General features: G+C 40.3%; 2 protein-coding genes across 4 annotated transcripts in view; one reads left to right on the top strand and one right to left on the bottom strand.

Moving 5' to 3' along the window:
- Positions 1 to 327: 327 nt before the first annotated feature.
- Positions 328 to 22188, bottom strand: part of wdfy4 (WDFY family member 4) — a 38570-nt gene continuing 16709 nt past the window's right edge. For all 3 annotated transcript variants that reach the window (XM_082556465.1, XM_082556466.1, XM_082556464.1), the window contains exons 35-65: positions 21978 to 22157; positions 21734 to 21892; positions 21214 to 21340; positions 20979 to 21130; positions 20496 to 20734; positions 20296 to 20411; positions 20004 to 20195; positions 19820 to 19926; positions 17295 to 17372; positions 16982 to 17173; positions 16828 to 16897; positions 16529 to 16743; positions 14498 to 14646; positions 14298 to 14412; positions 14035 to 14120; positions 13888 to 13950; positions 9922 to 9964; positions 9634 to 9753; positions 9069 to 9192; positions 8879 to 8985; positions 7628 to 7778; positions 6223 to 6314; positions 4800 to 5009; positions 4593 to 4713; positions 3343 to 3500; positions 3052 to 3210; positions 2769 to 2948; positions 2335 to 2517; positions 1734 to 1821; positions 902 to 1031; positions 328 to 679 (exon numbers count right to left, since the gene is read on the bottom strand). In XM_082556465.1, the coding sequence (XP_082412591.1) occupies positions 616 to 679; positions 902 to 1031; positions 1734 to 1821; positions 2335 to 2517; positions 2769 to 2948; positions 3052 to 3210; positions 3343 to 3500; positions 4593 to 4713; positions 4800 to 5009; positions 6223 to 6314; positions 7628 to 7778; positions 8879 to 8985; positions 9069 to 9192; positions 9634 to 9753; positions 9922 to 9964; positions 13888 to 13950; positions 14035 to 14120; positions 14298 to 14412; positions 14498 to 14646; positions 16529 to 16743; positions 16828 to 16897; positions 16982 to 17173; positions 17295 to 17372; positions 19820 to 19926; positions 20004 to 20195; positions 20296 to 20411; positions 20496 to 20734; positions 20979 to 21130; positions 21214 to 21340; positions 21734 to 21892; positions 21978 to 22157 (4170 nt within the window). In that variant the 3' untranslated portion in view covers positions 328 to 615. The remainder of the gene's footprint in view (positions 680 to 901; positions 1032 to 1733; positions 1822 to 2334; positions 2518 to 2768; positions 2949 to 3051; positions 3211 to 3342; positions 3501 to 4592; positions 4714 to 4799; positions 5010 to 6222; positions 6315 to 7627; positions 7779 to 8878; positions 8986 to 9068; positions 9193 to 9633; positions 9754 to 9921; positions 9965 to 13887; positions 13951 to 14034; positions 14121 to 14297; positions 14413 to 14497; positions 14647 to 16528; positions 16744 to 16827; positions 16898 to 16981; positions 17174 to 17294; positions 17373 to 19819; positions 19927 to 20003; positions 20196 to 20295; positions 20412 to 20495; positions 20735 to 20978; positions 21131 to 21213; positions 21341 to 21733; positions 21893 to 21977; positions 22158 to 22188) is intronic.
- On the top strand, positions 11224 to 13870 carry lrrc18a (leucine rich repeat containing 18a). The gene is made up of 2 exons (XM_082556487.1): positions 11224 to 11277; positions 12836 to 13870. Exon 2 carries the CDS (start codon positions 12840 to 12842, stop codon positions 13680 to 13682), a length of 843 nt encoding a protein of 280 aa, XP_082412613.1. The 5' UTR covers positions 11224 to 11277; positions 12836 to 12839; the 3' UTR covers positions 13683 to 13870.

The raw sequence follows: 22188 nt of genomic DNA on the forward strand, positions 1-22188 counted from the left end.
TTTTCTCAGAGATGTTTAAGTGAAAAAGCTGCATTTCTCAGGAACAGTTTATGAAGCGCACATGCCCCTGGTCATCATTCATACACTCCTTCTCATGTTCAGTTTAGCAGTGCCCATTTCAACCACAGGCTTCTGCTGTGGGCCCTAGAAAGCTCTGCTAAAGCAGTAAGGGTCCATTTAAATGACTGTACGAGTGTTTCTCTCATCCGTATCCTTCCACCAACTCTGGAAAAATTTAGCCAGTGTCCTTCTGGTTTAACTCGAATTAAATTCAATTAAATCCAACACAGAATTCAGTCAAAAATCAAGGAGACCAGCAGAAAAAGGTTTTGGCAAGTGTCTATCAATAATTTTATTCAAATATACTGAAATTCTGTATTTACACACAGAAAAATACAAAATTAAATATTTGTGTAGAAGGTAAAAGTCATGTTTCGTCTAAATGCATCAAATGTTGTAACACTGTTTTCTGAGAAAACACACACACACACACACACACACACACACACACACACACAGCACTTCTGCTGCTCAGCTGCAGTCAGACCTGAGATACTAATGAATTTCCCATCAGAGTCTCTCTGGGAGGATAAAGGGCGTGCAGAAATTGTGTTTTCACTCACACGTCCAGGTGAAAACTTGGCCCCAGGCATCGCCTGCCAACAGAGTAGCATGAGTCCTGCAAAGAATACAGCAAGGGAAATGCAGTGTTGTGCTGTAAAGCATGCAGTGATATACATACAAAGAGAATTAGAAGCTTTCAAATACTGCATATAATTAAATATAAACTCATACTATTTTTCTTCGAACACAGAGATGAATAAAGTTTAAAGTACAGTAATAAACAGAAACTAAACCCCAGCTGGCATTCCTATGAGTGGGTGCTTTTTATTTACTGTACCTGGACATAGCCAGCGCTGTGATGGCTGGATTATTTTTGTAGCGCCGCTGTGACACAGCTTGACTTCTGTTCAGCTCTTGATGTAACACCAGATGTCTCTCCCAGCCTTTAGCCTGGCTGGAGTTGCTCACTGTGGATTCGTGAGAATACATTAGCATCTACTTAATAGTGAATTACAGGGCAGTTGTCCACCCCGCCTGAAATCAGAACCTCAGTGGTCCTCCCCACCCCAAAAACCAAAAAAAAAAAAAATTCAGAGTGTATTAAGCATGTGTCCATCTGCAGTCAGCAGGCTGCAAAAGGGAGAAAAAGCCCTCAAATATAAATGCTTCAGTGTTACGTAAAAACTTGTCTCAATGTAATTGGAAAGCATAATACTCCTATGAGGTGACGCGAGGCTGTAACCAACGTATGCCAAATTGGATCTGGGTATTATTGCTTTCTAAATTATACACGCTCACACACGTCAGCAAAATTACTCATCAGTGTTTACTGCCTCTATGTTTAATAACTTTATAACAACATAATTCCTGCTAGCCCTAATGCTAGTGAGGGATAGGATGAACATTACAAGCTCTCATCTGGAAACCACACTGTCTAGCTCTGAGATGAGCGGTTAAAAATAATCATCTCACTTAAGAATTTATCTAATTAGATAGCAATGGTTCTTTCGTCGTCTTCTTTTTTTTATTTTTTAAACACTATAAATAATGATGGTCTTTGTGTGCAGTTGCTTTTCAATTGGTTTCACAGTTTTGTTATTGTCGACCACTCTTATTCATTTTATTATGAACACAACACCTGCATGTATATCCCATCGTTCTGCCATTACCGTCTCTCTCTGTTTGGTCTTGCCCTGGGGACACAGGCTCTTCTGGAGGGGCAGGTAATTGTGTTCTGGTGTACTCTGCCCGCCATATCTGTATGAGAGACACATAACGAGTAACAAAATCATAAATATAATTCAAGATAATAACAAATACACTCATATATGCACCAACATGCATGCACATATGCACACACACACACACACACACACACACACACACAGTAATAATTCTGTTTATGTGTGCGTGCTGTCCACGTGGCATGGGCACCCACTCCAAAGTGAAGCACAATTTACTGTTTGCAGCTTTGATTGCAGAAAGGCAACACATGCTTATATTAATCTTAAGCAAAAAACAGTCACACACTGCACACAACTCATATACTGTTATTAATACTTTGATGGACACCCAAGCTGGTACCAGCAAGGCTAAAACCAAAGTAATGACTGCCACAGTTGAATACTGTACAGAAACACTCCCACTGATCTATTAGGAGCTATAGAGAATTGTGATAGCATTAACAACAACAACAACAAAAAACATTCTACATCATACACACAACCATTATGTTATTTACCTGCATGAAAAAACTAAAACAAAACTCACCCGTATAATGCCATCCTCACAGCCTGTGATGATGACATTCCTGGAATCCCACTCGTGTCTCTGTGTAAAGCTGATGCACAGGATGTTTGACTGAGGCCCACAGGAAGTGTCAGTGCAGGTCAACAGCTGGCCCTTCATGGTCCACAGGTAGAGTTGCGGTCCAGCACATGACACAATCTCTCCCTTGGACATATTAACATAGTGTTGACGTTCAGGTGTGCAGACATACAGACAGAAAGAGGGAACAAAAGGAGAAGAACACACACAAACAGGATATTCATGCTGTTAACAGTGAGAACCCTCCCTTCCTCATGCTGCGAGATGAGTGAAAAGGAACAACGTGATGACAGTGAGCCAAAAAATTCAAAGGACAGGAGGAAAAGAGCAGGAGAGACAGAGCAGTGGAAAGAAGGGGACCCAGAAGGTGGACTTACAGTTAGATCATTGATAGCCAGTGCAGAGACGATGGTTGTGTGTCCTGCTAACTGAGTGATATAACTTAGCTCTTCCAAGTCCCACAGGATACAGGTGAGGTCATGAGAGCCGCTCACTATTATGCTGTGGACCTCAGACACAGCGAGACACACCACTGCATCCGTATGACCATATAACGGCTGTGAAGGACAGTGGGGTCAGTATTAGTGCGTGTGTGTTGCAAATAAGTTGTCAACAATACTGTTACATTTCAAGAGCAAACAAACATTTGGACAGACGAACCTGTCTGAGTTTCATGTGAGTGAGTTTATCCTTAGTGACTGCCACATCCCACACACAAACGACAGTGCTGGTTCCTGCAGTGATGACGGTGGTCACATTGGGACAGTCGGCGCACAATATGTCTCCCCAGTCACATAAACTCTCACACACTGCAAACGTCTACAAGTCGACATACATAAAGTGTTTAGAATTACACTATATTATGATAAAATCTGAGCTCAAGTTTAATGAGCATCAACTTCAATCAACTAGTTATGGAAATGTGTAAAACGCATTGACATTACATAATACCTTTTCTGTGGCATGGTTTCCAAAGGCACAACTGTTGTCAGGAAATCCCCAGCTGAAGAAGCAGCACCGTAGCGGTGACAGGAGGAGCTGGTTTTTCTCCAGAACCAAGACCTCTTTTTCCAAGCACAGTATCTGACCTACCGGGCCTCTTGACAGCTCTACAGTAATATTTAGAACAGTATATATAACTTGTCAAACCCAACACAAAAATGTTATAGTCTTAAAAAAAAGAAAAGAAAAAAAGAAAGAAAGTAAAGAAAATGACCTTTTTCTATATTACGTGTACCTGTAATAAAGATAATAGCTCTTCAAAAATATCATATTAAAGAGTTTCGTATCTCAGTAAACTTGTAAAGTGTTTCATTAAAGAGAGAACAGAAAAACTGGGCAATTAAAACAGCCATCCTCATGGTTACGAGCTGAGGCTTGGTCCTAGGGGGCACCTGCATCTGGGGGTAAGGCAGTGATTGCGCTTGTAACTGACCTATTCATGCAGGAAGAGGCAAAATCATTACATCCGATTGCCAGTTCTGCTTCTATAATCCCCAGAAAGAAGCTCTGTCTGCATTCGTTCTTAGTGTTCCTCGTCCTATTCATCTCTATCTGCTTATTGATCAGATCAGACACTCTAAGATTTAATATGAAATGTAATATGCAGGAATCTCTCCCTGAGCATTCGCAGATTCATCTCCTATCCCTCAGTGGGCCTATAGGGATATTCCGATTATTAAGTAGGGCTCAGCAGCAGAGTCATCTCCATATTGTAGCTCTAACAGATAGCTTCTATCTTTCTGTAGTGTAAATTAATCTATGGGCATTCTCACTCCATTTCAATGATTCCCCTAAGATTTGGGCACATCCGGTGTATAATAACCAACATCAAATAGTAGGGAATAAAATAAAGGTGGAACAATGCAAAACAACGAAGATCACTATAATTGATTCAATTTAGTTTACTCAGCATAAAAGTGTTTAATGTGTATCATTCATGAGGCTGTATTAAGATTTGTTTTTATCTTATACCATAGTTTGAAGACTAGAATAGTTTGACAGTTTTGCCGCAATTACACCAAATATGAAACCAAGGCCTGTAGCAACAAAGCAGCTTACAATAAAGATTTTTTATTTTAAGGAAGAAAGAAAAGAAAGGAAAAGCAAAGAAGGGGGAAAAAAGCTTTTGAGGGGCAGGAAGCCAGAAATTCTCTAAGATATGTTTCATATTCTCTGAACATCTTTGTGTTTAGGTATACCTCTGAATGGTTGCGCAGGGGTCTTTAGCTTATCCAGTTTGAAATAAAATGGAGTTGGCTGATGTGTTGATGACCCTTCTTTCTTAGAGCCACTGCGAGGCGGATGGGGCTTGATGAAGAGCTATGGGAAATACATAATACAGTAAATATACTCCAATTACACTAATTCATCGTCACATTATTATTATCATCATTTTTTTTTTAAACCTGTTTGGGAACTTGTCCAAAGTTGCTGACATATCCCAAGATTGTGCTCTTGATGACAGGGTCTTTAGTGTCCTGCCAGCGTTTCTGGGGGTAAAAGTAAGGGTGGAACGTGTTCACACTTTCTATTGCAGCTTGACCTCGTTGCCGATATCCAAAAATCAGATCGATCCACAGGTGTAGGTTGGCGCTCACATAGTCACTTTCCAGTGCCTAAAGCAAACAGAGCAGGAGATTGTTGCACAAACTAAAGCCATCTAGTCACATAATATTATAAAGCTATTAAAACATGCATACAACAGTCTTTTAAAAAACAAAAAACAAAAAAAACCCAGCAGTGTTTAGCACTCGTTATTATTGTGGTCCCCAAACCATCAGTCAAACTGCTAATATGACACCAATGCACAAAACTTCTAAGACTGTACAGCCAATCAAATTATTAAGGTACCCTACAATTCCTTCCAAAAGTCAATTTAGAAGTCCAGGACAGCAAGAGACCGAACAGCTGTGTTATGAGCATATCTTCATGTTACAATTAAAGAATGATTTGGGTTGAATTAGCCAGAGATTGGTTTTGAAGAGTTAATGAGGAAAAGTGGGCATTATGACCAGCTATATCCTAGCGCCACATTTTAATAAACACGTCCTGGATGAACAGAAAGGTGGAAAAAAAGAAAAAAAGTATCATAACAAGGATATATTGTCCTGAGTTAATTTGTCTGTGGAAGAAAAAAAAAATCTTCTAAAGTCACTAATTTTATGAGAATGGTAGGCAATAAGAGTAGTTCAGTAGATTACAGAGTGATAACCATCACATATGCCCCAGGAATGGAAAAAGGGAGGGTCATCATGTAGAAACAGAAAGAAAATGAACAGACGAGTACAATAACCCCACAGAGGGATAGATGAGGGTAAGCTGGGAAAAAAAGAAGAAGAAGAAGAAGAAAGATAGTGAGAATATTCAACCAATCAACAACTGGCAGAAATAATGACATTATGAAAAAGAGAGAGTCGTATGTGTTCCCCAAATCCTGTTAAATAGGCTTGTTGTCCTGTATTGTCTGTCATCTAAGCTTCAGATAAATGCCTTTTTATGCATCTTCTGTATAGGAAAACAACTGGTCATTATACTTGACTAACAGTTAGTACCACAAGAACATAACTGAACCAAACTCAGCGAGACAAAACTGCCTTCTGAGAATTTACTGAACTGACCAACATCTGTGATATGAACAACAAACTGCAACCTACACTATTACAGTGCCACACATGTAGTGAATGTATGTGCGGAGATACTTAATACAGTGAATCTTCTGTATACATCAGCCGGTAATGACTATCATTATTAGGTGTTGTGGGTAAATAAGTCAGAGTACACAACAGGCCAGGCTAGCGGTTTGGAGGGGAAAGTCTAGGTGTCACTGACCTCTCGATGGATTCTAATGAACTCCTGGGGGTCACCTTTTGCCCATGGAGGTAGCTCGACATCTCCCAGAGCTGTGCCATCTTCCATACAGCCTAAAAAGACACACATATGCATTATTGACTACGTGAACTGTGTAGGAAAAAGAAATCAAGAGGAGCCACTGGTGACATGGGTGAAGCAGTGTTTTAATTAGTAAATACCGTTTTTGTTTGCGTGTCATTTGTGTGCAGAGACACACATATACATGCATTAACACTTGAATAATGCCATTCACAATATTGCCAACGGCTTCATGCAATTACACTGACTGACACCAACTGGCGAAAATGTGCCAAGAAACAATATACAATCAAATTGGCTTTGCAAATGTTTAAGGCCTTTCTGATTAAAAAAAATAAAGGGAAAAAAGTGGTATCCTCATGTGGCATACTATATATTTTTATTGCCAAATAAAGAAAGACCAACGACATGACTGTAATAGGAACAGGCCAGAGATTAATATAGCTTATTATTCTGTGCCACACCTTCATTGATGGCCAACGAACACTCCAGCAAACCACTGTGGTGTGATCTGTTATATGCTCCCTCATTACCATGAACAAATGTATGCAAAACCTAATCAGTCAATCTGTGGGATACATGTGCAGTTTCTACTGTATCGTCTTTCATTCAAATTAAGCTAATTAGTTCATCAGTTAAGCAACAAAAGAATTATAAAGAAATGATTTGATTAAATTTCACACCATTTCTTTGGATGCTTCATATCTGTTATCACTTATGCAGCTTATTATCCAGAAGCTTAGAAGAATAGTTATAGCAAATTCTGCAATATCGTTGATCACTCATATGCAAATTAACATAGAGTGCTTCAGAATCCAATCAGGACATAACTCCACATGGAGTTCCTCTCATTTGAATCATTGCTTAATCACCAACATGATGAAAATACACTGGCCATTTCATTAGATATACCTGTTCAATTGCTTATTAATGCAAATATGCAAAAAGCCAATGACATGATAGCAATTGGGTGTATGTGGGCACACAGACTGTAGTCAAACGTCACCAGAACAGGATGGGCAGCAAACAATTGTGCAGCAACTTCATGTCAATATTTGGTGTTTTCAACAAGGTCAGCACCTTGTTGAATGTATGCCATGATGAAGGCAGCACAGAAGGCAAAAGAGGTCCAACCCTTTACTAGCAAGGTACACCTGATAAAGTGACTGCTGATTGTATGTAGCATATATGACTGAGGACATACAGTACACATTCTGACCTCGCAGAAACAAAACAAACAAAACAAAAAAACAAGAGACAGGGTAGGGAAGTCTGAATTAATCACTTTACATTCTTTTGTTTTCATTTACGAACATTAGGTACACAGAGGATTCAAAAAGCTGACCTAGCTGGATTTGGTTGGAGTTGATCAGGAAGTCTGGCAGGTAGAAGAACTCCGGGATCAGCTCTCTGACGTCCCCCATGTTGTCTCTTGAGGCAGACTCCCACTCTTTCTTTATACTGTAAAACATCCGCTCTGGGATATCAAACCCTCCCTGTGAGGAGAGCAGACAAAACCCTGTCAGACCCGCAGAACATCACTGAGATAAACTTTTCTTTGGGCATATTAATAAAGCAGTCTGCCTGATACAGTGCAGAGAATCATATTTTATGTTCTTTATTGTATTATGTAAGCACAGAATATTTGCTACCATTAGAAGAAAGCTTTTCATCTTTCTGTAAAATTCCATCATCTGTGATGCGAATCTCATGAGAGTGAATGTAATTTAGAGTAAAACAATTACCTCAATGAATGAAAATAGCATATATACTGGTAAACTGGGTTAGAGATGTAAATCCAGTTATGGATATTACTACACACCCATTATGTGCTTCAGAAGACAAAAAGGCTTCCTAATTCAACATCTTTATTGTTTTATTCTGACTATCAAATATGCATGCCTTTTCATTATAATCAACTGGATGCTGTGTTGTAAATTGGTAACATCTGTGGCTATTTCCACTGGCTTCTTTTGGACGCTATGTGTAATTATTTGCATACATATTAAAATGTCCTTATAATCTGTTTTTGTACCAAAAACAGCATTAAAATGGGATCTGGACAGCTGAAAATAGCTCACATTAGTTTCATATTAATAGCAAGATTACATTTAAAAAAAATGACAATGTGATGAATGCCAGTGGGCATCGAAAGCACAGGGTTTGCAGAAAGCCCTGTGGGTTACTAAAACATACTGAACACAACTTTCCCCGTCATTTCATCTGACAAATTAAGACAAAACTTCTTTAATGATCTCATTTATGCTGTAACCTTATCAACCACAACAAATTTTGCATGTTTTCAGTCTTATGAGCCACAGCACTCCACAGCAATGACATGAACCTCTGCAAAATGGTTAATATTTCTTTTTGCTGCTAGAGTTGCTCCAATTGGTCAAATTCTGGACTTTAATAATAATGTGAAGTTATGATGCCTAACTGGCAAAAATGTGACTGCCAAATGAAAAGTCTTGAATTTTATACTTTGTGTGTCATCATCTTTAATCTAAACCACTTTTACAGACATGTCAGTAACAAGGTCTACTTTTTCCTACATGCAAATAGTATTTTGTTAAATTTCTGTTATTGGACTCACCTGTAGCGCCTGGAAGGTGTGCGAAAATGGCTCCATCCTGACAAGGAAGGATGCCACAATAATGGCCGAGGAGTAGTGGGTACAGTAGTGGCATTGTGCTGTCAGGTCTGTTAGAGAAAATCACTTTAAAGATACTAACAGTGACATGAATAAAGCAGTACAAGTAAATAAAATTGAGCCAAATGGATACCTTCACTCTCTTTGCCTTCAACTTCTTCGTATCTCTGGATAAACATCCGTTTCCTTTTCTCTGTTTGAGCTCCCATCGGCTTGGACAAATCCCGGAACGTTGCAGGATTTGACAAATCAAGAATCTGTGAAGGACACAGATAAATCATACATTTGACACATCTTTGTCCCCACCTCCCTCAAAGGATCTCGTTACATTTATTGGACCAATTTAGCTGGACTTGGTATTACTTGGGCCGACTGAAATTTCTCCAGGCTCACCGGATAGCTTGCTAAGCCAAGCTACAGAGCAGCAGGAAGGATTTGTTTCACCCTGAGAGAAATGAGTGACACCTGATGTGACATGTTGCAGTTACAAGCAGGGAAGGATAAAAATGGACACAAAATGCTTTTTTAAAATTAGAATTAACAATCCCCATCTTCATTGATGCACTTTTGATTGATAGAGTAAATTGTTACAATTTAGAGCAAATCTTTTGCAGACCCGTTAGCTTCTGGTTGTGGACTCTTGAAAAACCACAGTTTGAGACAATATTTAAGACAGAGACGTCATGTGTAAGGTTTACCTCTGACTTGTAGTCAGCAATGATCCAGGGGAAAACCGGATACTGCATCAAGTCATTGTATGTCCTCCCAGCGATCGTATTCAAATGCATCAAGTACTCAAAGTTACTTATCTCCCCCTTCTAAAGGACAGACAAGAAAAAACAACAACTTAGAAACAAGTCAATTCAGAATAAAGTGGATTACATCAATGCCATTTATTCAACTTTGTTGGCTGCTCCTTCAACATTGGCAATGGATGTCTTCCCAAAACAATCTGTGAGCACAAACAACTTCGTAACATGCATTACCTGCCATTTAACAAGGGCCGTCTTTTCAACCACAGGAGTCTTTCTAAAGCACAACAAGAGAAAATACTTTGAATTAGCAACAGAAGCTGATCACTGAGCAGTGCCTATCAACACAAAGTTTTCCTGCTTGCTTTGTTGCCTAGCAACCACAGTTTAAATGTATGCACAGCAGAGTTCAGCAACAGCAGCGTAGCTGAGGTGAGTGAGCGAACTTGGAAAACAGAGTGTGTGTACACAGCTGCAGGAGCAGTTAAGGGGCTGATGTGAGCTACAGTATGTAGCATAAATAGTGAGCAGACATGTGAAGGATATAGCACATGATGAGGAAACGAGGTAATTAAGACTAGGTTCTTTGACTTGGAGCTACTTCAGCAAACTGGAATGTTTGAAAGAAGATTTGATGACTTGAAGGGCATGTTTTGACATGTGGCACCATTTTTCCCTAACGGAAGTTGATGATTACTTGGACAACAGGGGCACCATCATCTTGTGAAATTCCTGTTTCCCAGCAATGAGAAACAACAGTTAATATCTAACTTGGTGTCAGCTGTTTTTACTTTATTTAGGTATTGTATTGTTGTATAGTTATTTTTTATAACTGACTGGGAAATATCAATGCTGACAGGTCAATTTGTCCTGTTTAGGTTCTGATTCCACTCTTTGCGAGAAGGAAACAAAAAAGTCACAAAAAGTAACAACTGTTTAAAGTCTTTTAGCTGTTCACTGCTAAATGTCAGCTTATTTCCAGACAGATCCATATCAGGTGATACTGATGTTTGAACAGACATGCTGAATTTGCCCCATTTCTTCAGGCACTACAATAAAAGCTGCTTTTTAAGAAACTAAACCAGTTTGCTTATCTCTAATTACAAGAAAGTGTGTGACTGGCTTGAGAAAATAGATACTTAATAACAGTGTGACTAAACATTTTATTCAGTATTATACTCCTGCCTAAATGTGCTTAATCTAAATAAGGAAAGTGATCAACTGCTCCTGAAATCTCCTCTCTTCCTCTGTGGACTAGTAACAGGGCAATAAAGTCCAGGCGCCAAGCAGCCCAGTTGCTAAGTAACGTTATAAAACAAGAAGAACCTCAACTATCCCCGTTCAGATCAGGAAGGCAAGGAAAATTTTGATATAGAAGAATGGTCTTTCCTTGTCATTTAATCACAAAAACTTTCACATACCAACCAAATTGTACTGATCATTGTAAATGTACTTTGAAGGTGTTGCATCTCAATAAAACGTGTTTTGTTTTTTGCACAGAAGTGAGAGACTGTGAGATGAGCAACCAGTTCACAGAAGCTTAAGGAATGCTCTTCACTTGATTAACAACAATCCAAAGGGAAAAATATGGTAAGTGCCTGCCTTCATCCATTTTGATAATAAGTGGTACAAGTCCAAGCTCTAAAGCTATCCTTGCAAATAACCTACTGTTGTCTAAATTTAGAACTTAAAAGAGAAATCTTATATAGCCACACAGGTCAGAAACAAGTGATGATCATGAAGCAAGACAACAACAACAAACTTAGACTAACACTAACACAGAAAACACTATTTTAGTTAAAGTTGTTATACTTAAAACATTTCAATAAAAGTCAGACAACTAGAATTATATGTTAGCATTAGCATGGTATGTATACGTTATTTATGTTTTGACATTATACACCCTTAAAATTATAAACTGTAAACTGTTAGACAAATACCTTTATTTATACAGGTGGCCCCATTGAGACTCAATGTCTCATTTACAAGTGAGACCTATGATCAATATGATGTACTGCCATGCTTTTTTTGTTGTTAAATTGTAAGTACTGTAAGGATTAGTTGCTTCTTGTTGTCCGCCCTTTCATTTGGCTTGGCAATTAAAGGCATATTGCACCTAAAACAAACTGCGGATGAAAGTCTTAAAAGTACAGTACAGACAGAAACTCAAAGATGAAATAAGGATGCACGTGGGAAATGAGTTCAAATGATCAAGAGCCTCTTAAAGTGTGTCCGTTTCGAACGCCAATAACTCCTGACCAAATATTTTGTAAAACTGCACTAAATCAATCATTGCATTTGGCTCAGTACGTGTTATCTAATTGCAGGCAATAATTTCATGCAATAGTTTTCTATAGGAGTTATAATGGGAACAAGCACCAGTGGATAACCTCTCTCATCCTGAGGATGATGAATGAGGCGAGAGAGGGCCTTGGGGTGTAACACAGACACAAACAGACACACACCTTGCTCTTTTAGACAGGGAGGGGAGAAGAGCGAAGCCCTCATTACACTCCCAACACTCACCAACTATCATTTATCAAAGTCCTGATTTGATTCTTTGCACACACACACACACACACACACACACCCACCCATGTCTGTCAACACACCTGCATGGCAATATGTCACACGCACACACTTTTCTTGCCTGAGAAGAGCCAAGCAACGCAATCCACTGAATGGTGAGGGAGCATCAGCACTCATTTGTTTTTGCTGTATTACCCAGTGTCGCCTCTCTCCTATTGTTCCCCAGCATTAGCCTTAATTAGAGAGTCATGCTCTTAAATACCCCCATGGGCAACACTGGGGGAGCACGCACTAGTGCAGTCACAACACTGCGATACATGCACACTCATGGAGACACACACGCTGTTCGAGCTCTCATTCCTCAGAGAGCATGCTTTCCCCACCGCCCGAGGCCTACATAAGCCCGTGTATTTGAATAAATCACATCAGCCTCACACAACGCACACACACGCTCACATCTTTACGCATAAACTCACAACCCTTTTGTTTGCTAGAGTACTGTGTGGTGGTGTAGATTAGATAAATTATTGTAAATTGGTCTCTTGGTGAAATAATCTCAAAAGGGAGGCCAAGTTGAAATTTTAAACCGACTTGTTCAGTAATTCTCTGTGCATTGCAGTACCATGCCCAAGAGAAAGGAACCAAAAGGAACAAAGGTGACCCTCAAAACTGCAAAGAAGGCTATACGCACGACCCCAGATGGACGGCGTAGACTCGTTCTTAGCAACATGGGAATAACCATATTCCCAAAGTGCCTCTTCAAGATAACCTTTGTGGACGAGTTGGACTTGAGCCGCAACCTCATAGAGAAACTCCCAGAAAACTTTGGGGACTTGTCATCACTCAGATGGCTGGATCTACACAGTAACAAGCTAGTGTCTGTGCCCGAGTCCATTGGCAACCATAGGGGACTTACACACCTAAACCTCTCCAACAACTGCTTAACCTTTTCAGGTTTACCCTCCACCCTGGGCTCCCTGACTAATCTGAAGAGTCTCAATCTAGGAATGAATCAGCTTGATGACCTGCCTCTCACTTTGGTGGCCTTGGAAAATCTTCAAGAATTGGGCCTGTTTGATAATCTCTTTAAAAAGTTACCACAATTTCTGCAAGGCCTACGCAACCTCACCAAGGTGAATGTGAAACGAAATCCTCTATCATACCATCAAAGGAAAGATGAGACATTACTGAAGGGAAAGTCAGAGCATAAGGAGGATGTGTATCTGGTCCATGAGAGCAGCTTGTGTAGGACCTGCCTTAAAAGGTGTAAAGCAGAAAGGGAAAAGCTTATTAAAGGAGGTGCGGAAGGGAGAAGGGGAAGGGAAGCAGAAGGAGTAGATAGTTGCATGTCTGAAAAGAAAAAGAAAAGCGCATTTCCTGGCCTGGTGGCACCAAACTCAGTGGCTACAGTCAATCAGGATTTGTGGAGACTACGAGAAAAGCTTGAATGTGTGCAAGTCAAATGACCAGCAGGTCTCCTGATGTCAACTTATCAAAAAACAAAACAGCAGGAAAGGATGGAATGATAGGTCAGTCACACAGCATTTAATAGGCGTGTGCATTATATCAAGCTGTGACTATTTTTGTAAGCTTAATGTTTCTACTGATGATTAAAAAGAAATTTGTTGAAATATTGCCTATGGGTGGTTCTAAGAAACGCATGACACTTACTTGGCATTAGCAATGACCTCAGCAACTCCTCTGCCCTTTAAGGCTGGCACTACTCTGCTCAACCTGTAGGGAGAAAAAGACCAAAGACAAAGATCAGAATGCTGAAAATAAATCTTTCTTATTATCCAGTATATATAAATATGTTACCTTTTATAAGCAGAGACATGGTCTTTATTCAGGAATACCAGGAAGGCTGAGTGACCGTTTTTCATGAAGATCTCAATAGCATCATCCTTACAGTTACAGAGAGAGGGACAGTAGCCTTTTTAAAGTGCATATTTTCCCCCACTTTAAACAGAAATTCTATCAGATTCGCTTTTCCACAAAGATAAGAGCAAATAAAATGTGTGTAAGAAGAGGAAGTTTAAGATCAAATGTGATTGATATCTGTAGGTGTATGGGTGTCTGACCTCTAAAAGGAAACGCATGAAGCGTGCCTCCTTGATATCTTCATACAGCCAGCATTTGCAACTGGCTGCTGGCAGGTCTTTATTTAGCATGGTAGAAATAAAGGAATCCCTCACACTGGCAGAAAGAGACACACAGGATGATGAATGACCGACAAGTGAAGATCCATGGTGTGCAGAACTGTAAACATGCACAGTTATACCTGCTGGGGTGGTGCTTCCTGCAACAAACATCTCCAGCAGGGCTGAGGGTGAATCCCTCACACAAGAGCAGGCTCTCCTGCCCAAACAGCAGCAAACCCTCTGTGATTCTGAGGCCGCTCACCATCACAACACATATCTTAGAGATTACCTACAGCAAGAGAGAAAGAGTTCTTGCATTAATGTTCATACTGCTGTTATTGTGTAAAGTACTTTACAATGTATGTATTGTGATTGTAAGCCCAACATAGGACAATTGTTGAAAATTAGCAACAGCTATAAACGTATGTGCGTTACATCAGTGTCATGTTTTGTACTTGGACTATGTTAAATTGCACTGTCCCATTTAAATAAATAAAAATGAAATAAAAATGAAATTAACTTGTTCTTTTGAACTTTCATGCCAGTAAAATCCTTTCAAACTGAATTTCATTGAGCATAGAGTAGGAGATATACATTAAACCCCATGTGAGGAGCACAATCCACATCAGCGCCCATCTCACTCAATCTCTAAGGACATGACATGGCAGCAACACAGGCACTTCAGGCCTTATTTGATTGATCATTTTAATCACATATTTTAATCATTATTAAAAAGACACAGTTGAACACTTCATTATCTGAACTGATTGATGGGGTTTAGCAGGCCCGGCCCCCTTTTTTCCAGCAGTGTGTGTTCCATCCAGTGCCAAAGTGAACCCACATGCTGCTTTCAGTACTGGTTGTAGCTAATGCTAACTGCATTGTGATAATGCGTGGATAATTCTATTGTCTCCCCTCATTTCACCACGAGTGCATGCACCTGGCTGTCTCCATGTGTTGGCCCCTCTGCAGGCCCTCTGAGACATAGCGCCCAAAAACCATATGGGGCCCTTACACACCCGCAGGCTCCTCACAATTTATACTAATCAAATCAGACTCCTTACCCCCAGACACACACACACACACACACACACACACACACACACACACACACACACACACACACACACACGTGGAGGAGAAGGCCCTGCCTGGCCATTATTAGGAGAATTAATCACTGCCACACACACAATAGAAAACCTGATAAGTGATCAGAACCTCTTGTCTGAATGCACACGCAGGGATACGCTATGAATAATATCACTTAAGTGTTTAAGAAGAGTCAAGGTGAGTGAGTCTTAGCGACATGGTAGAGAAATCTTGCACTGAGTTATATCATGTGAAGCAGTTTCCAACAGTGAAAGCAAACTGGCACCCAGCCTACTGTCTCCAACAATGACTATATTTCAGAAAAAAAATAGTTAAATTTATTGTTATCAAAGATTAAATACATAACAATAAACTTGTTTCCTTATCTCCTTACTGTGCACTGGACAGATACGCATTATCAGTCTGAGAGCGATTTAGCTGATGATGGGAAGAAGGAGAGAAAAGGAGGACTTTTATTGACTAAGAGCCTTAATGTCAGACCATTGATTTCTCCCCACACACATTATTGTCATAATCACACTATTGGCGCTGGCAAGCTAATTATGAGTGGGTCTCCCTTTGTGTGTTACTGCATGTGTGTGTGTTAAGTCTGTGCATGTGTGTGCATTTTTCAGAGCTAATGACTGTGTTCATTTGACAGGAAGCTCAGCAGGACTCATGCACTCAACCACTGCAAGACAACAGGACACACTTGCACACATCACACACTTACTAAGCGGATGTAAGACAGCTTGCATCACCTCCTACTGTTTTTATTAATACTTCTGTCAGAAACATTAAAAGCCGCGGCTGGTTGCCGGAGCGATGAGAGTCCCTGTCAACATGTGCACTGGTTTCTAACTCACTGTAAGAATGAGAAGAGCTGTGCTGGGCCTCAACATTAAAACATTATACTAATGAGGAAAGATGAAATTCTGATAGCAGCACTGGGCAATTGGAATCCCTTAGTCTACATCAGATAATTATGATTGTGAATATTAGTAGGGTGGGAAGCAGTTGTGCTTCTTTTTAGGACCATGTTTGCAGCCCAGCATACCAACACACACTCCAACCCAAAGTACCTCCTCTCCTGGGAGCAGCTCCTGCAGGATGACACGTATGTCCGGGCAGTCTTGCGTGAGGGAGCAGGGCACAGGAGCTAAAGGGTCGGGTAGATCCTCGGTGATAACAGGTGTGTCTTTCAGTGCAGGGAAAAAAGTCAGTCGATCACATAAATGTCCTCCATCCTCTTCCTCGTCTTTAACCTCAGCAGCAACTTCACACAAGAGCTTAGGCTCTGTTAGAATGAAAATACATTTCCCCACTGAGCATAATGAGTCAATACAAAAAAATAAATTAAACAATCAGGTATCATCTTTACCCGCGTCACTTTCTGATCTGTTTTTGCCAACTTCGGACATGTCGGGCCTTATACCCAGCATTCCTAGCGCCTGTTGTAAAAACATATGACATTGTAACAGGTTAGACTGTGCACTATCTGAACATCAAATGTGTTTCACACAAAAGTGTTATACCCGTTTGGACTGTCTCAGAGTCTTTCTGCGAATACGTGATCTCGTTCGATTGCGTCCTTCAGCAGCGTCTTGCACCCAATCTTGGCTCAACAGCACTCCTGGGCCAGGTCCGAAAACGGCTCTTTCCCTCAGCAGCTCGGCCTCCAGTTTCAGCCACGTGAAGCTCAAATGCTCCCACTCAGAGGCACGTACCTGCGAAACGAAGCAGAATAGTGGGGGGTGAAGAGCCACAGAGGTAAACAGCATTAGACCCGCTTTTAAATTTGTAATAAAATACACTGCAGCGTATTCATGTTAAAAATTTCCATCAAACCTGTAAGTGGTTTGCCCTCATTTTTTCCAACACTTTGTAGCCTCTCTGTCGATGCGATTCCATGTTGGACAAAAACTCCTGCAAAGCAACAAGAGTAACCTGATGGGTGCAAATGAAAAGAGGGGCAGCACAATCACTCTTCCCCCAGCTCATATCGTACAAACACACACAGTACACATCATGTTCACATAAATTGTATATGCATAATAGTATTGTTGTTTCTTCATGCAATTACAATGCATTCATACAATTACATCTGCTCTAAATTGCATTCACTGGGCAAAATAAGCTAGTGGCTACAGTCTTACAATAACCCTGTCTGGAAATGTAATCATTTGTTGGTATTATCTAATTAACATAAACATTAATATTGCTGAGCCACACCACCGTAAAGGGCAAGGTAAGTGTGTGTCTATGCTTTTATATTGTGCGAGTCAGAGTTTATGCGTCGATTAAAAGAGGATAGAAATGAAAAATGAGGGAAAAAAATAAAACAAAGCCGTGTTGACACTGCAGGATGCTCATGTTCAGCAGACACACTGGGATCATATTCTGACTGTTAACTGCTTCATTAAGCCCATCATCACAGCAGTGCTCGCTGAGAGACTAGTGAAACAACATGTGTCCATCCTCACAGCTGACCCAGGAAAGCCGTTTAATTGACTGAATGAAAATGCGGTAAGTCTTTATATAGAGTCTTATTTACAGATACTAATTCTATTTTGTGAACTATAAACCCACGAACAGAATAATTGATTTCAAGTAGAATAAAAGGAAAAACAACTAGTTCTGCATTACAAGAGATGCAGGAAAAAGGAAAAAGAATTCGGGGGGGGGGGAATAAAAGTGAAACCCAAAAATGTTCCAAACTTTGACAAGCTCGCCAGAGAATGAAAAGTGTTTCTCTAAATGACTGACTGCCTATTCAAATGAGAAGTTGTAGGGAAAAAGAAATAAAGGGGTAATCTGAGGGGAGATTATAGAAATATTACAGACAGAAAAGAGTGTAATAATGAAGTTTGCAAGCTAGAGCCATGTTGTGACAGATAAACAGCAAGTCGGCGTCATCATCTCCTAATTTCATTCCTTCATTTTGACAAACATAAGTAATATATAGCATTAATTACCCCATTTAGCAGATAGGAACCTCATTGGCTTTTTAAATGCTGCATTAAATACATAACTCATCTCTTCCCTCTGCAATTAACATCAGAACATCACACTCATTTCCATTTTAATGACTTCCCAACAATACGCCACCTTTGATGATAAGGCAACATAATGTCAACTTCATTCTGGGCTGGCAGTGAATGTGTAATGAACTTAACGTGATCATTAGTGCTGTTAATTATCTTTCTAATATGAGGACACAGATATGATTATGGAAACTGCATTCGGTGATGAAATAAATCTCTGGAAGGATTGCACTGAAGCTTGACTGAGGACACAGTCTGCCTATCAGTCTCTATATTCTCATTCATTACCTACAGTGGGCTTTAAAACTCTTTTTTGTTCAACAAATGTACATTTCTGAGCCCAAGAAACTATGCTCAGTGCTCTATGCAACCATGGATCCTGTGTCTGAAAAGAGACTCCCCATAAGCTCGTCACATGCCAAACAAAGGTCATAAGTTGATGATCCAGAAATTAATTAATGACTCACTTGTTTCTTCATGAGGAAGGATGGGGGAAAAAAAAAAAAAAAAAAAAAGGAGCTGACTGGCTGACCGTAGCTGATGATTCCATTTTTTTTCCTGAGCACTCAGTGCATGCTGCAACCTATTTTGAGCAAAGTGGTGCAACTCACTGCAGAGAGGGAAAAAAAAAAAAAAAAAAAAAAAATTCTCCTCCCTCTTCTTTCCTGCATCTCAGATGGAAAAACAATTCATCACCCTCTCTGATAGCCTGTCAAAGACTGATATGATAAAGAATAACATCAAATGAATAATGTTTTCATCAGATTGGTACCACTATAATTGCCAACCCGATTTCTGTGGGCAAGAGACGTGCGCAAGAACACACACACTTTAAGGGTGTGAGACAGACACACAGACGCGGTAATTTCATGCCTGTGTGCCTGAGTAATATGTCCCTGCTCCCTGCTCCAGATGGCTCGACGTCTTAAGCGTTGTGGGGGAACTAATGATGTGGGCCACGTGTTTTTCGGGGGGAAAAAAAACAACAATAAACGCGTCTTTAACCTTCAGCTGCAAACAGTGTGTTGTAGTGAGTGTTCCCATGGATTGGCCTAACAGATATCAATTACAATGCCCACTCAGGGGCAATCAGCTGTGATAATCCAAATCTATTTAAAGAAATAATCAAACACCCCCACAGGGCTGGATGGCCCACAGCACAAGGATAGTGGTGACTTTGGGATGAGTGTTTGGCACAGAGCTCTAGGATGCAGAGACACATGGGAAAGGTAACAACCCCACAATCCTCACAGGGGGCAACAGTCACAGAGCTTGGGCCTGCTCTGTGCAGAAGAACCAAATACTGAGACAACGTAAGTGCACAATTACCTCTACAGTTACTGACTCTGGAACTGATTTTCCCAAAGCTGAGCGAAGAGCACTGCTGATGTCAAACTTCTTCTGAGAGCTGCTGGCCACTTTCTTATTCTGATACTCTGAAAGAAAGTCAGGGTTTAGATGTCAGTATCATGGCACTAATGGTCAGGCATTACCTCCCATGGCAGGAACTAACCTGTGTGTAGAAGCCAGGCTTTGCGTGCCATCTCCTCCCAAAGAGGACTAATGTCAGTCATGCCGACAGGCTCTGTCTGCACTTTGTGGCTCGCTGAGATCTCTATCTTATAGGTTTCTTCAAGCATGCGTTGCCTCTCCAATATGACCTTTGACCAGCAGGCCTCCACTAAGGACACTAGCTGGCTCTCATCTGGAACACACAAGCACCAAATTGTTCTGAGTGACCTGGTGGACTTAAAATTGACAAAATGTCAGACTAAAGTGGTAAAAGTAAAGGAAAATTCATATACCTGTCAAACCATCTCCTCCATTGCTCAGGGATCTGGATTGCTTAGTTTTGGCAAGAGACAGGCTGGATGAACTTCTGCTCCGTTTTTGTGCCACACACCCAAAACCTTCAGGATAGCTACAAAAATGTGAGAGTGTGAATTACCAGTGAATCAGGTTTCACTGTGTGCGCACTTGTGTGTGGGTTTTGTTTTTCTGTTACCTGCCAGAACGTATCAGTAACAAACAGTGAAGAAGGCAAGTAACAAAGTTGGCATTTCCATTGTAAGTTGCCATTACAACATCCCAGCGTTCCATTAAGGTCTGCAATGCCTTGATGACCACTTCCTTTTCTTCTTGGGAATGTCGCGGTTGAGACAAGAAGTAAAGGAGGACTTTATTGGTGCATGAGTAGAGGTCAGACACAATCTTCTCTTTTTGACTTTGGCCTTTCTCTAGAGCCTAGAAGAATACAGCAGTGCATTTATCATCAGTTAAAATAAAACCGAAACAAAATGAGTCATTTGCGCACTGTGGGCAGATGTTGCACCATCATAATTTAAAGTTCCCACTGATTATAAAATTGTCTCCAAATTAACAATTTATAGAGCAGCTTTGCAAGTTTTGTTAATTTAATATGTACACTTTTTAGAGGAAACATTCACATACCATTACATGCATGTTTGTGTATGTGCATTTGTCTCACCACCACAATCTGATCTGCGAGGAAGTTGAGCAAAATCTCACAGTCTGCCAAATAAGTTCCGATGTAAAGTTTCAATAGCAAAGTCTGACTGAAAAGCACCACATTCTCCATCAGTGTAACCATCCGTCCTTCAGGCCTCTCACTACTGGAGTCTGGGAAATTAAAATAAAAAAAGTAAACACACTTTTGTGTACAGAATTCAAGTATTCGTATAAAGCATGGATTGTAATTCTACCTTGTGAACTCAGATGAGTGTTGTTGTCTTCCTCATCGCTGAGCATGTAGATGATATTTATGACCAGCTCCAGCAACTCACTCTGAAAACTCTGGCTCTGTTCAAATGATGCACCATCAGGGGAAAACTGCAACATTTAAGTAGTTAAGTGGTTAGAAATTAATGAGACAACATGTTGATAGGTAAAAGTTTTCTCTTTTAATTTGATGTTTGTTGCCATCAGCATCTGCACTTGCAGTGTCTAGCTGAAAACGTGTAGAACTCTGCACTGCTTGCCCTCTTTGTGCTTTGCCCTCCTAGTGGTGAATAATTTAATTGAGAATAGCTTGACTATGCTTGTTTTAGTAACCGAGTATAGAGTGGCACCTTCTGGACAAATGAGAGTTTTACAGTATTAGTGTAAAATAAAGAGGCCTCTTCAATGGAAATATATTTTTGTTTGTGATAAGGACATGTTGTCTATGTTTGATATATTTTATGCCGAAACATTACACAATAACTTGTACTCATGTAAATTCACCTCCAGTAGCAGAACAAAAGGATGAGCGTTGGTGTTGGCAGACACATTGAGAAGACTGTCCATAAGAAGAATACGGATGAAATCAAGGACTGGTTTCTGGGTTTGATGACTCTTGACTGTATCCTCGCCTTCACTCACTATGTTGCACTTCCTGGCCCCCTGAAAGACATGAGAAAATGAGTGAATAAGACCAGAGAGAGGAGAACTGCTAAAGAATTTTGTGGAACTAGAACACCACACAGACCTCTGAAATATCCAGAGGGAAAACAACGCCAGCGAGCGCGTGCAGGAATGTGGGTGATGCCCACAGTGGGTCTCTTGGCCGGAGGTTATGAATGAGACAAAGAAACTGCATCACGCTTGCTGGAAGCTGTGACTCCCATGATGTATCAGTGACTGACTTGCACTTCGATGGCGAAAAGGGCTGTAAGAACAAAAGCAAAGTTATTAAACAT

Source organism: Aulonocara stuartgranti (genome assembly GCF_965226115.1).
Source record: "Aulonocara stuartgranti genome assembly, chromosome: 13".
Classification (NCBI taxonomy): domain Eukaryota; kingdom Metazoa; phylum Chordata; class Actinopteri; order Cichliformes; family Cichlidae; genus Aulonocara; species Aulonocara stuartgranti.